Here is a 19,897-nt window from a genome sequence, read left to right as displayed (position 1 = left end):
GTTGAGGCAAATCACTGTGCCATGAATGCTGTTGCTTAGTTAAGTGGTAGCTAGGTGTGCCAAATATCAAATAAAAGCTCATATCGCTTAAAAGGTATAATCTGCCATTTTTGGGTAAAGGGGCAAGTTTTGAAAGCAGGTTTATCCTTTAGCCAGTTCAAATGGCTGCTTGTCAGAAATGGTTTTATTTCAGAGTGTACTCTAGGAAGAGTTCCACAATTGGAGAAAGATTGAAGGCCTCCGCCTTTTTAAAGTGAAAAGCATTATTTGAAGTAAGAAGCAATGACCAGAAGACAAGCTCCTTTGCCTGATGAAAAGACAGAGGAATAGATTAAGGTGTCTAGAAAGGAGAAGAGTTGGGAGTGGGCAGTCTAGAAAAGGCCAGAGAAATAAAGAGACAAGTCAGGGACAATGTCAGGATCCTGGTTTGTTAGCTTGGGGAAGGGGAAATAGAGACCACTAAACCTGTTTCTATCTCATGTCTGCTGGACTCGAGGGGGATATCCCTTTTGCTTGAGATCCTTTTGTGGACTTCTTCCTTTCAGGCAAGCCTATAAGTCTGTGTCCCATTTTTGGATAGTGGAAATGGGGGGGGAAATGACTCCTGTACTGTTTCTCTACTCCGGCAACTTAAGTCTTACCTATATGCTCTGAACTGGGGAGCCTTCAAGCATGTCATGAAGCTTTCTATGGGCTGTCTCTTAAACTGGAAGCAACAAAGCCAGTTCCGCGACAGTTTTAAATAGCTTTCCATAAGCTAATTAGCTTACCTGTGGTATGGTTGGGGCCATGGCTTTCTAAGAGGAAGTCTACTTGGTATAGCACAATGGGCTCATTGTAACTACCCTGTAGATCTGCCTTTCAGTTCCCAGGAATCATAATGCAGGAGTTTGTGCAAAGCAGAAATTAAGTGGTTCAGTGGCTCTATAAATATTTCCATCTCTACTGGAAAGGGCAAGGTTGTTAACATTTGTGCTAGGCTGATAACCTTACACCTTGTCCTCTACCTCTGATTAATAGATGACAGATCATTTTAAAACCCCCAGCTTGCAATAGTTGCAGACTTGCTAAAAGTACTTTGTCTTGCTTCCAGTGTCCCTCGGCTGTTGTGAGTAGGAAGGATCATCATTGCTGTTTCCTCTGACTTCCCAGCCTGCTAGGAGGAGAGGCTGGAAGGGGAGAAAAACCACTGCTTAAGTCGCAGCCTCAGTTTTGGGGTATTTTTCTCCCCTGAACATTTTTATTGTTTGTTGCTGCTTGTAACTTTCCCATGAAGCAAGAACCATATTATAGGACTTAGCACAACAGCAGGGAAACTAATCAGTTGTCTTAATTTCACTTGGCTCCACTTTGCAAAGCTAGAAGCAGCATCATGAGCCCTCAGTCAGCCTGCTTAGGAAGTAATTTCTGCATCTGTTTATATTCACTTCACATTTACAATATTAAATTCACTACCAAACTGGTGATGGGATTCTTGCACCCTAGAATTTATTTAAGAACAAACTGAATTAGATTATATAAACCATAAAACTCTTAGGATTGTTTGGTCATGACTGTCCTGAGCAGACTTGCTTGTTCTTAAGGCCAGAATTGCAAATTTGTAAATTTTTGGGGTCAGCTCACTTCTGAGTACAAACATTCAGTAACGTTTAACTTGTGCAGATAAACAGGGTGCTCAACTTGTGTACATGCATTCAAAATTGTCTACTTGCAACTCAGGCCTGTGTAAAATTCTCTGTACACATTTGCAGCTATAACCTAGATGCTAGATAGGGCTCAACCATTTCTTAATATTATCATTTGCTTATTGTAGGTCAAATCAAAATAGCTTACACTTAAAATGAACACGAATTAACACAGATGAAAGATGCTGCTTGGAGTATTTAAACATAATGCTTACAAGATTAGCATGCTAATAACATTGCTACAAGACCCTATTACGTTTAATCATTACAAATGCAGTTTCTAAAATGTATTAGGTTGCATTGTTTTGCATGTTATCTTTCTTAATTATGTGAAAGATCGTGGCTCTTAGGTGGAGGAAGAAAAGATTCTTTTTGTTTAATCTCTTTCATCCATTTTAAATCTGGCTGAATCCTTGAGCTAGAAAAACAATGCATGTGGAGAGAAGAAAGCATAATGCCTAAGCTGTTAAAAAAGACATGATTTTCCCCCTGTTGGCTGTAAGAGAAACGAATTTCTCACATTCTAATTTCTCAATTTTTAAAAAATTGCAAATGCCAATGTAAGCTATAATCCTGCTGCTTGGTGCTGCATACCTCTTACCATCCTGCTATGTGCAGAGCACTGTCAACTCTTGTCAAAACAAACCATCAAGGACTCTTAATAATAATGCCCCCTTATCAGGCCCCGAACTAAGCAAACCTAAAACTGTTTTATTACATTTTAAACTGAAATAATGGTGACAGTAGTCCATAGGGGACCTAATAAGAGACAATCTCATGCTTTGAAACAGTTAATATATGTCCATCACTCCCTGCAGGTATCACCTTGTCACATTACTCATTACCATCAGTCCACCATTTTTCCCTCCCCTTCTATTTTGGTATTCTTGCCTTTTAACAAAAATAGAATTTTGGAGAATGACACAAAATGGAAAATTTTCAAGTCACTGACATACATGCAAATTATCAGTTACCAAGAGATTCCAGACATAAGCACAGGTACTTCTTGCAAAGATGGTTTAGTGATTTCCTGCAAGAAAAGCTGGGGAGATTATACACACGGACTTCTCTACTAGGCCCCTAACTCCTACTTCTTAGAGTGGAAACTCCAAAATTTGACCCATGCATAGTTTTATAGTTTTTTCTCACCTGTATTTCCATTGGAGTAAGGGGACTGTGTTTAAGTTTTAGTCTTCAGGCCTCCACTTAAAGCCAGCCTGCTGCATCTTATATTTATTATTCATTGGATAAAATGGATAAACAACACGGGATGTTTTCTTCCTCATTTGGAACAGTGCTTCAGGCTGGAAGAACAAGCGTCTGTTCCCATCCAGAGCAGCAGCTGTCTTGCTAAGGGACATATTTATCCTCTGCCTTATACTCCTTCTTCCAACCCCATATACCTCCTTCTCTTAGCTACCCGGTGGACCAGCTTCAATAAGAGATTTGGAGAGGGATCTGGGTAATGCCAAACCTGTGGCCTGGTGGTTAGGCCACTTTTCTGGAAGGATGCAGATTCAAACCTCATCTTTATGAGAGCAGGGCTTAGAACTTCAGTCTCTTGCTTTAAGTACCTGATCCACTAGGCTTTTGAGCTAAAAAATGAGAGGGTTGTCTTCCTTCTCTACCAGTGGCTAACACCCTCTAGTCATGGTTTATGCCTGAATAAAATTTCAGGACTTGGCCTTGTGCACGTACCTAAATGATTCCCTTTCCCAGCACAACTTTCCAGCTCTAGTGAGCTGCACTGAATTGCATGCTGTGCCCAAACTGTAGTTGTATGGCTGTGTACCTGCCATTCAGGCACTAAAGTGAAACGGGAGTTATCCCTTAGTGTCAGACTTCAAGGATACCATAATTTTTGTATATGTTTTAAGAATATAGAATTCAACATTTAATTTTGCTTAAGGATATAGAAACTAGAACAAAAATGAACTAGGTAGTAAAGGAAATTGGATACAAGTGCTAACGAGAACAACAAGGAAAAAGTGGTAAATTCAGCTTTCTAACCTACAGCCCATCAAATTTGCTAATGTAAACTTAGTCTTGGAAATGGTAACAGTAGAGTTATTTTATCTAATAGATTCAAATACCAAATGTCAGATATAGTTTGAATAGTCATTTCCCCAAAGGAACTTTGCAGCTTGACCTTTTGATTTTATTACAATGGACCACATTCCCATGAGCCTTTTAAAAGTAGTGCAATACCATCTGTTGGTACATTATGAATTTATGTATTTCCTACATAAACATCTTAGAACAAAGTTTCTATACTTTTATTAAGATAATTCCAAACCATCTACTGGGACATATAAGAAATGACTGTTCTGGTTGATATACTTTAGGGTATTATCATATTGTATTGTATCATGTGATATGCTATATCATATCTATGCACAACGACTCTTAGCAACAATGTGAAATAGCCATGCAATTCAAATTTAATTGTATTGCCATATAGTATGTAAGTAGTTTCTCTTTGTCTTATGTAGGCAATAAAGGTAATTCTTAAAAAGGCATTGGCAGCAATTCTGTATTCTCATAACTTAACTAGCTAAACCATATGGTTACCTCTTTTCAAAATGATTGATTGCCATGAGAATTCTGCAGCATTTCTAATTAGCATCTTCAGCCTCCTTCTAAGCATACTGTTGCATTTGTATCTGTGGTCTTTTTATCGTTGGACTTTATATCTGTGGTCTTTTTGGGGGCATATATGTTCTTTTGTTATCTTTTTGATAATTTGTGTACAGTGGACTCAAACATAAAGAAGGGGAAGAAGAAGCAAGTGTTAACTATAGGAAGTAGGCAGCACACTTTCTGGTTCGTGCCTGGTCCCCTACTTTTCATCAGAGTGAGTGTCATAAAATAAACACTGGTCTCCTCAAATGCTGTAATAGTGAACACAGTAGGAATAATGCCTAAAATGGATAAATTAGATGAGTTAAAGTTAATGGGCTTGAAGTGAGTGAGTGCAAAGGGATCAACATCAAAGAAATGCTAATTCCAAGGCAATGACAAGATAGGATTTATCCCCTCAACTTCCTGTAATCTCCTGTAGGGTAATAAGGAAAAAAGAGTCACATGGAACTCCAATTGCTACTTAAAGACTTTGTTAAAATAGAAAAGCATTTTTAGAGTGTTTTACTATATAAATCCTTGTAACCCGAGGGGGAAAGAGACTAATAAATAGGACCCACATTCTATAGACTGATGCAAAGGGAAATTTAGTAGTCTTCTCAGGACAGTCTCTTGAGTCAGTAGCAGAACTAGGACAAGTTGCTGATTCCCATGCTTAAGCTTGTTCTTCTAAACCACATGGAGGTTCAATGGACAGTGATGTATGAGCTTTAGTCTACAGTACTTAATAATTCTATACATGGTGAACCCTTTGAAGAATTCTGCTTCATGGGGCTTAATCATATCTTCAGACATGGTTCTTCTTCCTGATGTTCAGTAAACAAACCAGGTAAGCGATTTTTCCTCTTTTCCTTCCATAGTTTTTGATAGCCACTAAGGATTACTGATACTTTATTTATTTGTTTGTGCACAAAGAAAATTAATTCCACAAGACTGATGTCTCAACAACCACAAGATGTTCATTCAAAAAGATCAAGGAGCAATCAATTCAAGTTGCACTGTTTTCTGTAAGCGGTGTAGTTTAGATTGGTAGTGAACAGAACGCACATTCACCCTTTGTCGGTGGAGGGGAGAGAAAATCTTAGACTGGCTTCCAGCATTTTTAAACCGGTCTGTGTGCCAAACTTCTCTTCTGTTATATGTACAGACTGGTTTCCAATCACTTAAACTGGTTAAAGTGTAATGTCTGTACCTGCCCCTTTTGACCAGTCTCTGAAATGTTATTTCTTTCACTCTTAGGCTAGGGGCAGATATTCAAAAAGCCTGAGCCGGAATTGATACAGTCTTTGCAAGTTAGTCTAACCTGGCTAGGCTAAATCAATTTGGTGACTAGACAGACATCCCAGAAATGTAGGCATATGCTTTCACTGACTCAGACTAGGAGCCAGAGGTTGGTAGTGCAGCCTTCCCTTCCCTTCTGCAGGGAGCTGAGCATGGGCATGGCCAGGCCCCAGCAGGACACTGTGATTAGGGAGGAGATATTCCCCCCCCCCCCACGAACACAGCCTTTATCAGCAATATTATCAGCATTTAACACCCCACCAGAAAACAAAGCCTCTCTCATTACAAGCTCTTCTTAAACAGCTTTTTGGGAAGGAAGGAATACAGGGACATTACCATCTGAGCTGCTGATTACCTCCAGAAAGCCCAAAGCAGACACTGCCCTAATCTGCCTTGCAAAGAATTAGCTAGCGTACCACATGCTGCCTATGATCTGTGCTATGGGAGGGAGGAAGGGATCTCTGCTTAAGCAGTGAGAGGTGCGTGGGGGTGGATAAGGGGATACAGGGAAGCCAACAGACCCTGCTGTGGCTGCAAGTCTCTGCCAAGCTGTAGGAGTGGAGAGGAGGGGCCAGCCTTGCTGTGGAGCAGAGAGCCCCACCCAGCCCAGAGAACATGCGGGGATGCTGGGGGTATCTGGTTTAGTTTAAACCAGTAAGGCGTCTGGGACAAACATTGTGGAGAGTTATGGAACAGAGACTGCAAAAGATTTATTCTTAGGTAAATTCAGAAGTGTATGTCCCATTTCTGACCAGATTTTTGGTGTTAAATTACTTAAATGAAATCAGCTGGAATCTGTAATTTAGGGAATTAGCTTCCCTGAGGGCACACTTGCACATTGCACATTGTCCTGCCCATCAGATTTATCTTTGCTTTACCCTGGGGGGATTGTGCACAATGAAGAGCTCCTGCCTTTGGTTTGACCGTGTCACAAAATGTCTGGAGTGATATTGCAGTGGTAATTGCAGCAGCCCTTAGAGGGAAACTGTAACTGTTTACCTTGATATCTGGTCCCTCTAGGGACTTTTCCATGTTTTTGATTAAGTTAGACTTGAGCAAGATTTTGTAGATTTTCAGAAAGTTAAGTCTAGATGTTTCAAAAGTTCTCTGCACCTTTCAGCCTCTTAGTTATAGGGCCAATTTATTTAATACAGTACAATACCTAATAAAAATACTCTCATCTTTCGGGAGACTACGCCATAAGGAGGATTATGTCCCTCAACATATGCTGCATGAGGGAGTGTTTACATCTGCTAGGCCTGTTTAGTTTCATGTGTGGAGGTGGTTCTGTGGGTCTGGCTTCATGCCATGCCTCTCCTGAGATTTCTGTTAGCTAGTGGAGAACATTGCCCTGAGCATTTAGTGAACAAGGTCCTTATTTTTCAGTCAGTAACAAATCCATTCTTGTGGTAAAAGATAGAATCATATCTCCCAAAGAAACGTCTGGATATGACATGATTTTGAGTCATAATATGTTGCAGCCAGACCATGACATACATGCTCTCTAATCAGACAGTCCATTATACTTGAGTCTACTACTGAATCCCCTATAAACTTACAAGTGCCCCTGAGTGTGGGAAGTGTTTGATCACCAAGGATCTGGGTTTTCCATTGATCACCAGGGATCTGAGTGAACCAACCCATGGTTTACTGCTTTACTTTTATTTGTAACAATTATTTTTAGAGAGTGACAGACAGGCAAACTTAGAAAAACACCATTGAAAAACCATGGTAAAACCCAGATTGTCTCATTTTAAGAAGAAAAACATGGATTTTTTCATTTTGAGGAGAAAAATCCAGTTGTTCTCCTTTGAAAGAGAAAAATGCAGGAAACAGAGGGTTTCCCTTTGCAGGCTGGCAGAGTTTCAGCCTACGAGGGTCTCGGGAGAGCAGGAGAAGGGCAGTCAGGCAAGGGCCACACATGCACATGAGTACCAGGCAGCTTGAAAAGGAGGTTCCACAGGGTGAATTGGCTCAGCCCCCATAGGGAGGGAGATGGGTAGGACTGGGGCTGTAGCTTGTGCGGAGCTGGGGTGATGTGTGGGGCTTGGGGCCTGGGGCTGGAACGCACAGCCAAAGGCCAGAACAGGGCTCCAGGCAGCTCATCTTGGGGGCAGTGCCGGCTGGGTCCCTGCCGCTGCATGAACTACCAGGGAGGACATGGGGGGAGGCGGTGTGTAGCAGGGCACTAAGGTGCCTGCTACTGATAATGGTAACATGGGCTTAGCTGCCACTCAATAGGGCAGCACAGGTGTGAGTTGCTAAAGCAACTGATTGTGTCAGCTGACCGAAAGGGGTCAGGGCCTGGCCTTTATAAACAGAGGATGCTGAGGCTGGAGTTCAGTTCCTCTCTGGCAGCCTAAGGAGCAAGAGCAAGCAGGGTAGTGTTGTGCTTCAGCATGCAGATACAGGGTGGAGAGGACCCTAACAGGGATGAGAGAAGGTTAGCCACGTTGGCTTAAGATTTACGTTGTAGCTGAGGGGCTTTGAGTTTCTGTTTTGGGTTGATAGTTATAATTACAGGCAGGGGGCTGGACTCGATGATCTCCCGAGGTCCCTTCCAGCCCTAATGTCTGTGAAATGTCTATGAAATTACGAACCGGAGGACCGGGCGAGGTTGTAGGGGTGGAGGAGGCCTCATTAGGAGCTCCCCAGTAAGGTGGGGGTGTTCCTAGCCCAGCAGGAGGCGCTGTGTTTTGGGGTGTCCCGACCCCGGCCCAGTGCAGGCAGCTTCAGGAAGAGCTCAGTGTTGCGCGTAGGCAGAAGCCCCAGTGGGGCATAGGCCCGAAGAGGCAGGTCTGGGGGCTGGGTAAGGCTAAGGCTGCCTGAGCCCCAATCGGGAGAAGCTCAGTGGGCATAGGACCCTAGAAGGGGTCTGGGGCCAGGTAAGGCTGAGGCTGCCTAAGCCCCGAGCACGGGCGGGGAGCAGGCCCCCCGGGAGAGGGCGCCTATATTAGATATTGGAGCAGGCCCTGGGAGGGGGCGTCTATATCGAGCAGGCCCCAGTGTGGCAACAAGGCTGCAAGAGAAGCGAGGGAGCACCCGTGAGGGTACAGGCAGGCAATTGGCCAGAGCCCCGGTACAACAAGGCAGGCACTGTGCCAAGGACGGCAGGAAGGCAGCCTCCCATTAATAATATTCCAGCAAGATGTGGCGGGCGAGATAGAGGGTGCATTCAAGACCCAATTTGGCATGGTAGGTAGGGGCATTAGGGGAGGTCACGGCACCCCTAGAGGGCGCCCTGCAACAGGGGGACATGCCTCACAGTCTTGTACATGGGGCACGGGCGGGTGCGGGCTGCTCACTGGACCCAGAGCAGGACCTAGAGCAGCAGAGCAGGATAAGGAAGCTCCTTGCCACCACAAGCCCCACACTGCCATATCCCTATCCCCCTGCCCACCTGGCAGCAGTGGGGGTGGTGGTAGTGGCACAGGCAGGCAGGGGGTGCCTTGCCATGGCAGTGCGGAGTGATCAGTGGCAGCAACGAGTTTCCCTGCCCAGCCCCACTCTACCCTACTGTCCTGGGTCCCACCTGCTGGGCCATAGAGGCCCTCAGGGGAGGGCAGCAGGGTAGGGAGCACTGAGCCGCGGTGGACAGCCCGCACCTCCCCCTGCACAGGCTATGCTCTGGCCATGCCGCCCATGGAAGAAGGGAAGCCAGGCTCGGTGCTCTGCTCTGATGCAGTAGCCATCAACTCCCACATGAAGCAGCCAGGGCTCAGAAGCTGCTGCAAGGCAAAGGGGGCTGTAGACTGGGTCCCGGGTCCTGTCACCCTGGCAGCTGAAGATCCCTTCCAGCAGGGCTGGGGTGGGGAGGGAGTGAGGGACAGCAGCAGGGCCAAGAGGCTGTGAGTGGGGGGCGAGGGGCACCATCAGAGCTGTGTGGCTGTGGCTTGGTAGTGAGGGGCAATGGCATGCGCACTAGTATATCAGGGCGGCTCAACGCCACAAAGCAGTGGTGGGAGTCCGCTGCAGCTAGACCTACGTCTTGGTGAGTGAAGGGGGCAGGGGAGCTCTGATTTTCCATGATAAAAAATCCAAAATCAAACATGAAAATTTATAGATATTTAGAATGTATTTTATTATAGTGACTGAGGCACTTGTAGGCTTCCAAATGGCTTTAAAATTGTAAATATATGAATAAAACGTGTTTAACTGATACCTATATATATATATATATATATATATATGTATGTGTGTGTGTGTATGTACATATAGACAGAGAGGGTGGTATTTCATTTTAATCATGGGAAAGTGCGGATTTGGGGGGGGGGGAGTGAGTTTGGTCAGGGAAGCTATGATTTTTATCAGAGAATTTGTGATTTTTAAACAACGAAAGCCAGGCTCCCTGTTGGTCACTGCTCCTAGTGTCAAATCTCTCAGCTGCACTCTCATGTGCAGACCCTGTGTCTGACATCCTCCTTGGGTAGTGGGATCCTTGCTTCTAAGACCACTGCCTTCCCAAGCACACTAAACATGTCCCCTACAACCCCAGTTCCACCAGACTGTTTGATTGCTGTTACTCTTACTAGGGACTATGTAGCAATAAAGTAGGATATTTAGTAAAAGAGTGACTAATTTGTATTGGCAATTTTTAAACCACACTGGAGTTGCAGATGTTATGAGAATATTTATATGTTTTGAACACATTTAGCTTGTTGTGACCTTACTGTCTTTGTGAGTTCTGGCTTTAGGCCAAGTCATTAAGCCAGGCAGCCTGTTTGGTTGCTTTGGTCTGGCTCTCTTGCTTTTTGGGTTGGAATGGTGTCTTCCTTAGAAAATGAGCTTCCTTTTAAAATGGTGTCTTTCATCCTTATTTCCCAAGATTTCCTGCTATGGAATTTCCAAACTTAGGTCGTTCAATGTCAACAGCCTCTATTGGCTGCAAACTCAGTTGTTCCACTACAGTTGAGCTATTTGGCCAGCCCTTGATGGCTTTATTATAGCTTCCTAAACACATGGTATGGCTACATCCTAGACTGCAGAGTAGAGATACCCCTGTTGGCTTTAAACTAGTTTGCTGTATGATGCAGTCTACCTGTGGCAACATCAGGCTCAGAGATAACCCCGTTCTTGGCAGGCAGAATAAGTTAAATTGCCCCCAGTAAGTTTCCTGTTGCTAGGGTGAGGCATGCTTCCAGTATCAGATAGCTGACCTGAAGCTAACCAGAGCTTCTCTACACTGTAGTCTTACTCAGAATATGCCAACTATGTGTCAAGTGCCTGCTACAAAATGGATCCTGAGATCCATAGTAAAGGTTACAAACATACATGGTATTCATAAAACAACACAGAATTCTTAACCGACATAATCCCAGACTGTCACAGTGTGCATTTATAACTGTATAAAGGGTTCCTGTAGCTATATATTTTATTTCAGTAATTCACAGGACAGGAATACAATCGCTTTCCCTGTTTGGGAAAAGTTGACACATCTGTGAATTGAATTTGCAGGTCAGCAATTTGGTTTCATCTCTGTTTCATCTAAATGCTTTATTTTGACATCTTTGCAATAGCTGACAGAATAGTTATTTGTAAAGTTCTGAGAATGGCTGTTTCATTTTAAGCTTTCTCATCCCCATACAGTTTCAAAGAAGGGGATTGATTCTTCATCATATTCAAGGAGTTAAAGATTAGTGAGTTCTGAGGGTACAGGCTTTCTTAAAGAAAATATGTTCACAGTTATCACACATCTTGCTGATCTAGAACAAATCATTTAGAACTGTTTAATTAATTTGTTAATTACTGTAGTTATTACCTTTGATAGTGAGATTTTTATAAGCTATGATGTCTTCTGCTGTATAAGTTATTTTGCAGTAGAACACCAAACAACAACATTAATTGAGGCTGGCTCTGGTGTGAATATGAAACGCATAGTTGGTGGATAGCCTCCCAAAATATAGTTTGTTCAACAATAGCGCATATAAACTTGCAGTAAAATGGAACACAGTATTGATGCAACATCACATTAAAGCACTTCTGAACATGCCATAACCAAAAGGAAGACATACTTTTCATTTATTTTTTTATTTACATGACTCTGTATCAAAAAGATACTGCATTTTAAAATTCTTGAAAAGGTTTACTTTATCAGAAACTGAAATTTCTGGATATTTATTCAGCATGGATGAGGAAAAGATGTGGATAATGAAGGTTTTAAGTAGCTGCTTTTTAGTTAAAAACATGTCATGTGACACCATCAGCAATGTTTGAGTGCACTGCAGTTGATTGGATTGTCGTTGTTCAGTGTTCTTCTATATATAGCCTATAAGTTACCCATAGAAAGGTTCAAATGGGAAGTCTTTCTATTTAATAGACATGTTCCAAGTATTCTTGGAACTGCTTAGTGTATTTAAAAGAGGAAGCTTCCAACAGGGTAGGACTGGTGGAATGGAGATAACAGAAGAAAAAAATTAGCCTATACTATTCTAAACTATAATAAAGTCTGATCTGTCACTGAAAAGTTAGCATTTGCTCCAGCACATTGACTTGTAGTTGAAATACACCACTGTCCATTTACAATATGCAGCACTATAACAACATTACAAGGAGGTAAAGTCATCAAAAGACAAATTCTGATATTGTATACCTAAAAGAGATGTCTGCTAACATTTGCAGAAGCATCCAAGTGACTTAGGAACCTGCTTGCCATTTTCAGAAGTGACTTAGGGCTATAGCTAGGTTGGTATACTAAGGGCACTTAGGCAGAATTTAGGTGCCAAAATAGCAAAAAATGTGATCCAGGATCTCCCTACTCACTTGCCATAAACCCATTGTAGGTATCTTTGGTTTGGACTGCAAAGGTCTTGAGGAACCTAAACTTAGCCTTCAATGCACACAGAGAAGTATCCCATTTGGAGTAGCTATATACCTAAATTCTGCCTAAATCCCCAGAGAGGCCTGATATAGTAGGTGTGAGCTCTTGGCACATGTAATGCACACCAGCAACACTGAGTTCAGTACAAAGCACAAAAGCCACTGGCAAGAATACAAAACATTATTGGGTCTAAAGAAAAATATGCAAGGAGGAGACCAGCATTCTGGCCCATCTCCTTGGTCTAGATATGCATTTTACATTAAACAGTCTTTGTATAAAACCGGAACTCAAGTTCCCTCCAATCATCGGACTGCAGGGTTAAGCTCTCATCCCTCCCATTGTTTAATGTCTTTTTAGCCACGTCTTCTATATTTGTAGATGCATAGTGGTCCAACTTGAACGGGAAGGATGGAAGTTACCCTGCCAGACTGTTCTGTAGCCTGGTGGCTAAGACTAATGGGTGAAGTGGGCTTGTATTCCTTCAGGCTAAAGAGGTCTACAACCCACACTAGATTGCAGTGTGAAAGATGAACAGCATCACCATCATGTTACCAGTTCTTTAGCTCTAGGTGGCTCCCACTCAACACACAGATTTTCAGTTGCAACTCATCCTCCCACTTGACCATAAAGGAACTTTGATGCTTAATCCCATTTTTTTGAGTCATATGCCTGGAATCTGATTTTTTTTTTTTTTGGCGGGGGGGGGTAGGGGGTTAAATTTGTTGAAGCCTAGTATGGACATAAATTGGACTCAACAGCCTATCTGCATTTTGCTCTTAGGCACTTAGGACCCTAAATCTCTCTGATTTGCCTAAATGTCTTAGGGTGCTTGTATATGTGCATTAACAAGCTCTTAGTTAATGCACATTAAACTTAGTACCTCCTTTTGTGAGGTACTAGGAAAATGTGCCTTAGCCTATCTCAATGCACATTAACCAAAAAGCATACTTTTTAAGTGATACTTAATGCACATTAGGCTATTTTAATATGCATTAAATAAATAGCACTTTGTGAAATTATGAAATGTCATACTTAAGTACAAATAGGAGTTTTGTACACATGATCGGATATCAAGACGAACAAACAATATCTGAATAATAACATTATGTACGTACGTTATCTAGGGTGTTTATGAAATAGTTTTGGTAAACTGATGGTAAGCAGGCTTTTTAAGATTTTTGATTTACTGAATTATCAGGTTTATAGAATACAATATACTTTAATTTATGTCGCATGCTAGTTTTCAGTAAAACTGATCGCTGTGCTATATTTTCTAGTCTCTGTTAGAAAGTATTGGATTTACTGATAACTTAATTATCTACTGACTGTTATAGTTTTATTGTAATAATTTCAAGGGGTTTTTTTTAAAGTCATTGTGCCATTCTAATGTCAAAATGCTGCTTTTGAGAGGGATTTTGCTTTCCAGGCTCATGAAAATAATGGTTGCAGTAGTGGATCACTGAAGTCTGTAAGGGTACAGACCTGCAAACACTTGGAGCCCTTTCAAAATGGGAATGTTTAAAAAGTGCAGCAGCTGGTAGGTTCTAACTGTTATGCATGAATGAGTGGAGAATGATTCAAATACAGGAAACCACTCCAACTCTAACCCTAAATGAAAGAGTGTTAAAACTGAAGCCAGTTTGCTGCATTTGAATCTTTCTCAGCTCATTCACACATAACAATTAGAACTTGCCAGCTGCTGCCGTTTTTAAATGTCCCCACTTTGAAAGGGCTTGAAGTGTGTGTCCACACTCTAAAAGCTTTACTGCAGCCACAAGCAGGGTCAAGATTTCACACTGTGTGTCAGGATGTATATTGTACAAGCATTACATTTTAAATTGCCCTAAGTTTAGGGCCATCTAAATGGCTTGGTGTGCATGCATGGGGCTTGTGTGGTCCTAAAAATGGTGTGCCTGATTTAAGGTTAGTTCTCATCTGATGGGAACTATCTTTACACCTGCATGCACAATCTAAAATGGATTAACTCAACATAATGAACATTTGCATGTGTTCCCAGAGCAGCCCCAGACTGCGAAGCCCAGCCACTCAGCACAGTCCTGGGACTGTGGAGTTTTTGCCACTCCCTCCCCACTATCCACCCTTTATCGTGTCTAAGCTTATCAGGGGTGCTCATCACCAGAACCCCGCAAGGGATGACAAGATCGAACGGTCACAAACTCCACTGTGACCAGTTCAGGTTGGACACTGTCCGAGCCTCCAAGGTTTGGAACAGACTGCCACCTGAGGCAGTTCAAGCGCCCACTTTGAACGCCTTCAAAACACATTTGGATGCTTATCTTGCTGGGATCCTATGATCCCTGCTGACTTCCTGTCCCTGGGACAGGGGGCTGGACTCGAAGATCCTCCAGGGTCCCTTCCAGCCCAAATGTCTATGAAATCCATGAGATCTATGAAATTTCCCTCACCCCTCTCCCCACCTAGCTAGCACCCCATTGACCTGCCAATGTGCTCCTAGGCCCACCAGTCCCCCCTCTCCCCCTCTCAATTGACTTTCCTCTGGCTGCCTGGGCCTCCTGGCATACAGTGAAAGCCTGCATGCAGTAAGCTCAGCTGAGGTTTAAGTCATGGGCAACTGGTGCCTCCTCAGTCTGGGGGGGCACCAGCGGCTTATTGCCGACCGGAGTGAGGGGTCCCCCAGCAGCCAGTCGCTGACCTCAAAAATGCTGGTGGCAAAACCAGAAGTACCACTGGCACTTCTCTCAGCACCCCTACTCCCCGACTGGCGAGGGCACGTGCCCCCTGTGCCCTCCCTATGCATTGCCTATGATTTAAGCAGCTTAATGTCCACCAAAATCTGTTACAGTTTAGTGCTGTTAATAAACTAACAATAAAAAGTTTGCACAGACATGCAATGGAAACAAAAACTTCGTAAGGTCCTATTTCAAAAATTATTGTGAAGACTAAGTAAATCTAGGTGAATGCAGATTAATACATATTAGGATGTGTGTGGGTGAGAGAGATGGAGTAAAATAAGAACAAAGTCCCTTTCAGTTGCATACAGATTTGTTGTATCATGGGAAATCTACACATAGAAAACATAATTTGGATAACAATACTTCCTTGTTTTAATACTATTCTCATAAATAAGAAAGAGTTATTGCAGACCATCACTGTTAACTACTTAACAGCACTATTCAGTTTTCCTTGGAATACCAGTCATGTAAGATAAGTGGCTTTCACCATTTTCTTGTTTCATGACAGATGAATTCCCTAGCATACAAAATAGGTTCTGAAAATACCATTCCCCATGACAAGTCCTGCACTATATTGCCATCTAATAGGGGAAGAAAATCAGGAAATTCCAGCAGAAGTAATTTCTTTGATGTAGGTATCTTAAAATGCAGATATGGAACAGAACTGATTTAATTCCCCCATCTGGTTACATTTTTTGCAATTTTTCGTACTTACCCATTTTTGGTTTCACCGAAGGATTTCCTCCATAGACCAGCATTTGGCCTTTTTTTTTCTGAATATGGTATGTTTCCAGAGGCCACCCAACTGCTGAATGGATGATGGCATCCATTCATCAGCGAGTGACGATGGATTTAATGAAGGCTGTATGGATGTGCGTATCCTAATTATGAGGCACTTGGAGTGGAAGAATACTATCTCAAGCAACTGTTGACAAGAATGACTTCTTTTAGTCATACTTTTGTTTCAGTTTTACTTCCTGAATATTATTTACTCTTTGTGGATCCTTGTTTTTCTCAGTCCCTCTCTTCTGAGCTGGTTGGGGTGTACAAAAACTTAACCCCGTTCTGTAACTTACAATTTCTGTTCAAGATAGCTGCACTCTCTCCCTTCAAAACCTGTCCACTCTGCCTTTTAATCTGCTGGAGACTATGTTAGCCATCTCCTTATCTCCCAAACCACATGGCATCTACAGCCCTCTCTGGCTCTGCAGATTCTTAAGGGTGGGACTCCAAGAATGCAAACAATAGTGGCTCCTGATGAACCATTATGCTGGCTAAGTTTTTGGTTGTAGCTGTGTTGGTCTAAGGCAGTAGTCACCAACCAGTAGATCTTGATTGACTGGTCAACTGTGGGGCCTCTGACAGTCTGGGGCCTCAGTCTGTCAGAGGCTCGACGATTGGGAGCGGCAGGATGCATGTGGCTGGACTGAGCCACATCCCCCCACTGTCCATGCTGGGCTGGGTAAGTGGGGTCAGAGCCCTGGTAGCTTGTGGGGGGGGGGGACGGGTCAGCTGGGGGCAGGGCAGGCAGAAGCGGGGCAATAGGTCCTGGGGTACCAAAAACTGATCTTTGCCATTAAAAGTTTGGAGAACACTCTTTGGTCTAAGGACATAGGCAGGCAACCTTGCCTGCCATTATACCAGCTAGTCATAGTTAAAAAATACACTGTAGGGGAGGCATGAAGTTCAGAAGCCTGATCGTCCCTGAAGCTGTATAGAGTGCGGTAAAGCAGAAGCACACAAAGTAAATGAACTTTGACCTAGAATGTGGAAATTGGAGTCAAATGGGACCTGACAGTATCGTCCCTTCTTTTGCATTGAACTTTGTTGTTGCACTGAGTGGCAGTTGTACTTGAAGATGATGTGCCAGTGCAACAGTGTGCAGGACATATGCTAATGCTGCCTTGTAGAGAATAGCATCACTCCTGTTACTATGCTGAAACTGGAAGTCTGTGAGACCAGGTGCAGTTTTAAGCCTGCTTGAGTCGGGATATTTGAACTGCTGATAGTTAACATAAAGGTTTCCTCAGAGCCTTAAAGCACAGACTGTCATGGATTTGGAGTGATTCTGATCATCATCTTTAATGCATGGTTGATTGACAATAAAGTTATTGTCATCTGTGAGACTTGTGACTTGGTGTGCGTAACAAAGACCAGACTAAGAAACAGTGGGACCATTGCTAGTGCATTTTTATTCAGTTGAATATGTAGGCTAACATTTAGGAAATCATGATTAGAGAGGAGATGTGGTTGTACTTTTTGCATCTGATTACAGAAGTCTTTTACAATGGTAACCACAAAGTATTGCTGACATATTTGTGATCTCTTGCAAAAGTGAATGGAGTCATTCTAGAGTGGCTGCCCTCTGCTTACCAAGGGACATATTCCCCAACTACTCTTTCATTCCCAGGCTTCAGTCTCATATCACTTATGAAGCTAGTAAGTAAACATAATTCATTAACAGGGAGCTGAGAGACGAGCCTAAAATTCATCAATGGTGGGATATCCCAAATACATTGATGGGGAAGGGGAATGGAGGAAAGCCTCTGGTTTCATGAACAAGGAGATATCTAGAAATTAGCGTATGTGGTATAGTGAAATTGCTCTTTGTGCCCCTGTGCCTTTACCTCTCAGGAATGTTATGAGCCTAAATACCATAAATTAAAGATTATGATGTATTCATCTATAGGGAGAGTAGACTATCCCAAAATATGTTATTGGGTGACAACAGGAACGTTCTGGGAATTAAAATCTATTCAATGGGTTGTTGGTAAGCGGGAAAGAAGCAGAATTGATTTGACTCATGTGGGAGGGCAAAATTGATTTAATGGTGTTGACGACGGGTTTAGAAGAAGTTTATTATTTGGGGAGTGAAACGGTGGCAATGCAGTTTGCCTAAGCATGGCTTTGGAACATAGCTATACAGTCAACATTGCTAGTCCTGAGATGAGTAGGTACCAAGGAAACGGTTGTTTTCCCTAGCTGTTTGAGAAGAAATAAGAACAGTGTCATTGGATGTGAGAACTATTTTGGATTTATTGTTATAGCGGGTGAATATTATTATATATCCTGTGTACAGTCAATTATATCTGACATATATTATAGATATTCTATTTTGTCTACTATAAAAATTTGTAGAAGTGCCTCAAGCCAGGGGTAGGTTCTTAAATTCTATGTGAAATAAATAAATACATTAAATAAATAATTGAAGCAGGCACTTGTAGATAATAATGAGATCTAGCTTCAGGGTACAAAGTGTTACAAGTCTTAATACAGCAGAATCTTTAATAAAGCAGATAAAGTAAAAACCCCAAAGAAATATTTTTCTCTACAAACTAACTAACTAAAATGATTTCTGTCAGGTGAATTAAAAGCTTCATCAGATTGACATGGAGTCTAGTTACTAGAGAAACTTATTTAATGATAATTCCTTTTTAACAGACATTGTGCTTGTTACTGCAGGTATGGCTACAGAAGTATGGCTATCTTCCACCAACTGACCCCAGAATGTCAGTGTTGCGCTCTGCAGAGACCATGGAATCCGCGATAGCTGCCATGCAGCAGTTCTATGGCATTAATATGACAGGAAAAGTGGACAGGAACACAATTGAGTAAGTAATTGGTACTGAACTACTCTTGGCTTTTACATTTCAGTAAAATAAAGCAGAACTGAAGGAAATTCAAAGCCAATGAACTGTGGTAACTAGGGTATCCAAACAGCATGGCGACTCAGATGGGGAATTTAAAGTGCCTGTTCGTTCCCTCTCTCTCCCTCTCTCTCTCTCTCTGTAGGCAAATTTCTTCTGTCGGTTGGCCTTCACTTTTTTTCATATGTGAACCAAAATGAGTTATTATAGGTTAATTACTATAGCTCCCAGTATCAGAGTTTCAGGAAAAAAAATGAGACGGTATCCCAGTAGAAAACAACAGTATCCCAGTAGAAAACGACGGTATCTTTGATTGAAAGTCTTTAGGGTGTATTTCCTTTTACTTAGGGTTACCATATTTCCAGTTTGGCAGGGTAGGGGATGGGTAGTATGATTCAGGGGGAGGGGGGTGGCAGTGATATGCCCCTGCCCTGCCCCTCATTCCTAAGTTATAGCCTCCCCCAGCCCGACTGTTGCCCCTCACTCCTGACCCACAGTACCCTGCCTCCCAGACCATGCTGGTGCCCCACACTCCCAACCTGCAAAACCCATTCGTGCTGGTACTCTTCACTCCCAAAGTGCAATCCCTGGCACTTCCTGTGCCCTGCACTCATGACCCACAGTTCCCCACCCCCCTTGTGCTCCTCACTCCCAAGCCACAGATCCCGTCTTCGCCACCCTGCCAGTGCCTTTCATTCCTGACCCACAGCATCATTTTCCTCACAACCCTGCAGTGTCTCCCAACTTCTCTACCAGCCTGGCCACGCAGCTTTCTGCTGCTTCCAAAGGGCCCTCCTTCCCTCTTCCCCAACTGGAGAGGCAGGTGCCTCCCCTGCCTCCCCCACCCTGCTGCATCCACAACATGCGGACAGTTTTCTTCAATACTAGCAGGCACCTACCCCCCTCACACACCCATCTCCTTCGCGCACGCACGCATGCACACAGAGCCCAGACAGTCCTCAAGACCTGGCCCTCCAACCCCCCACCCTCCATAGACTTACCTGCATGCAGCTTCCAGAGCTGTTCCCACCACCCTGCCTGGCTGCATACCAGGCATGTGCATGTGTGCACGGAGATGCACATGATGCCCCCTGCTTCTAATTACCCCTCGCC

General features: G+C 43.1%; 1 protein-coding gene across 2 annotated transcripts in view; it reads left to right on the top strand.

The window, feature by feature from the left end:
- The window catches only part of MMP16 (matrix metallopeptidase 16), a 287,844-nt gene that overhangs the window by 130,513 nt on the left and 137,434 nt on the right, over positions 1-19,897 (top strand). For both annotated transcript variants that reach the window (XM_019550163.1, XM_019550171.1), the window contains exon 2: positions 18,600-18,748. In XM_019550163.1, the coding sequence (XP_019405708.1) occupies positions 18,600-18,748 (149 nt within the window). The remainder of the gene's footprint in view (positions 1-18,599; positions 18,749-19,897) is intronic.

The sequence above is a fragment of the Crocodylus porosus genome, unplaced genomic scaffold (genome assembly GCF_001723895.1).
Source record: "Crocodylus porosus isolate Cpor-Errol unplaced genomic scaffold, CroPor_comp1, whole genome shotgun sequence".
Lineage (NCBI taxonomy): Eukaryota > Metazoa > Chordata > Crocodylia > Crocodylidae > Crocodylus > Crocodylus porosus.
This window is presented reverse-complemented; position numbering and strand designations above follow the sequence as displayed.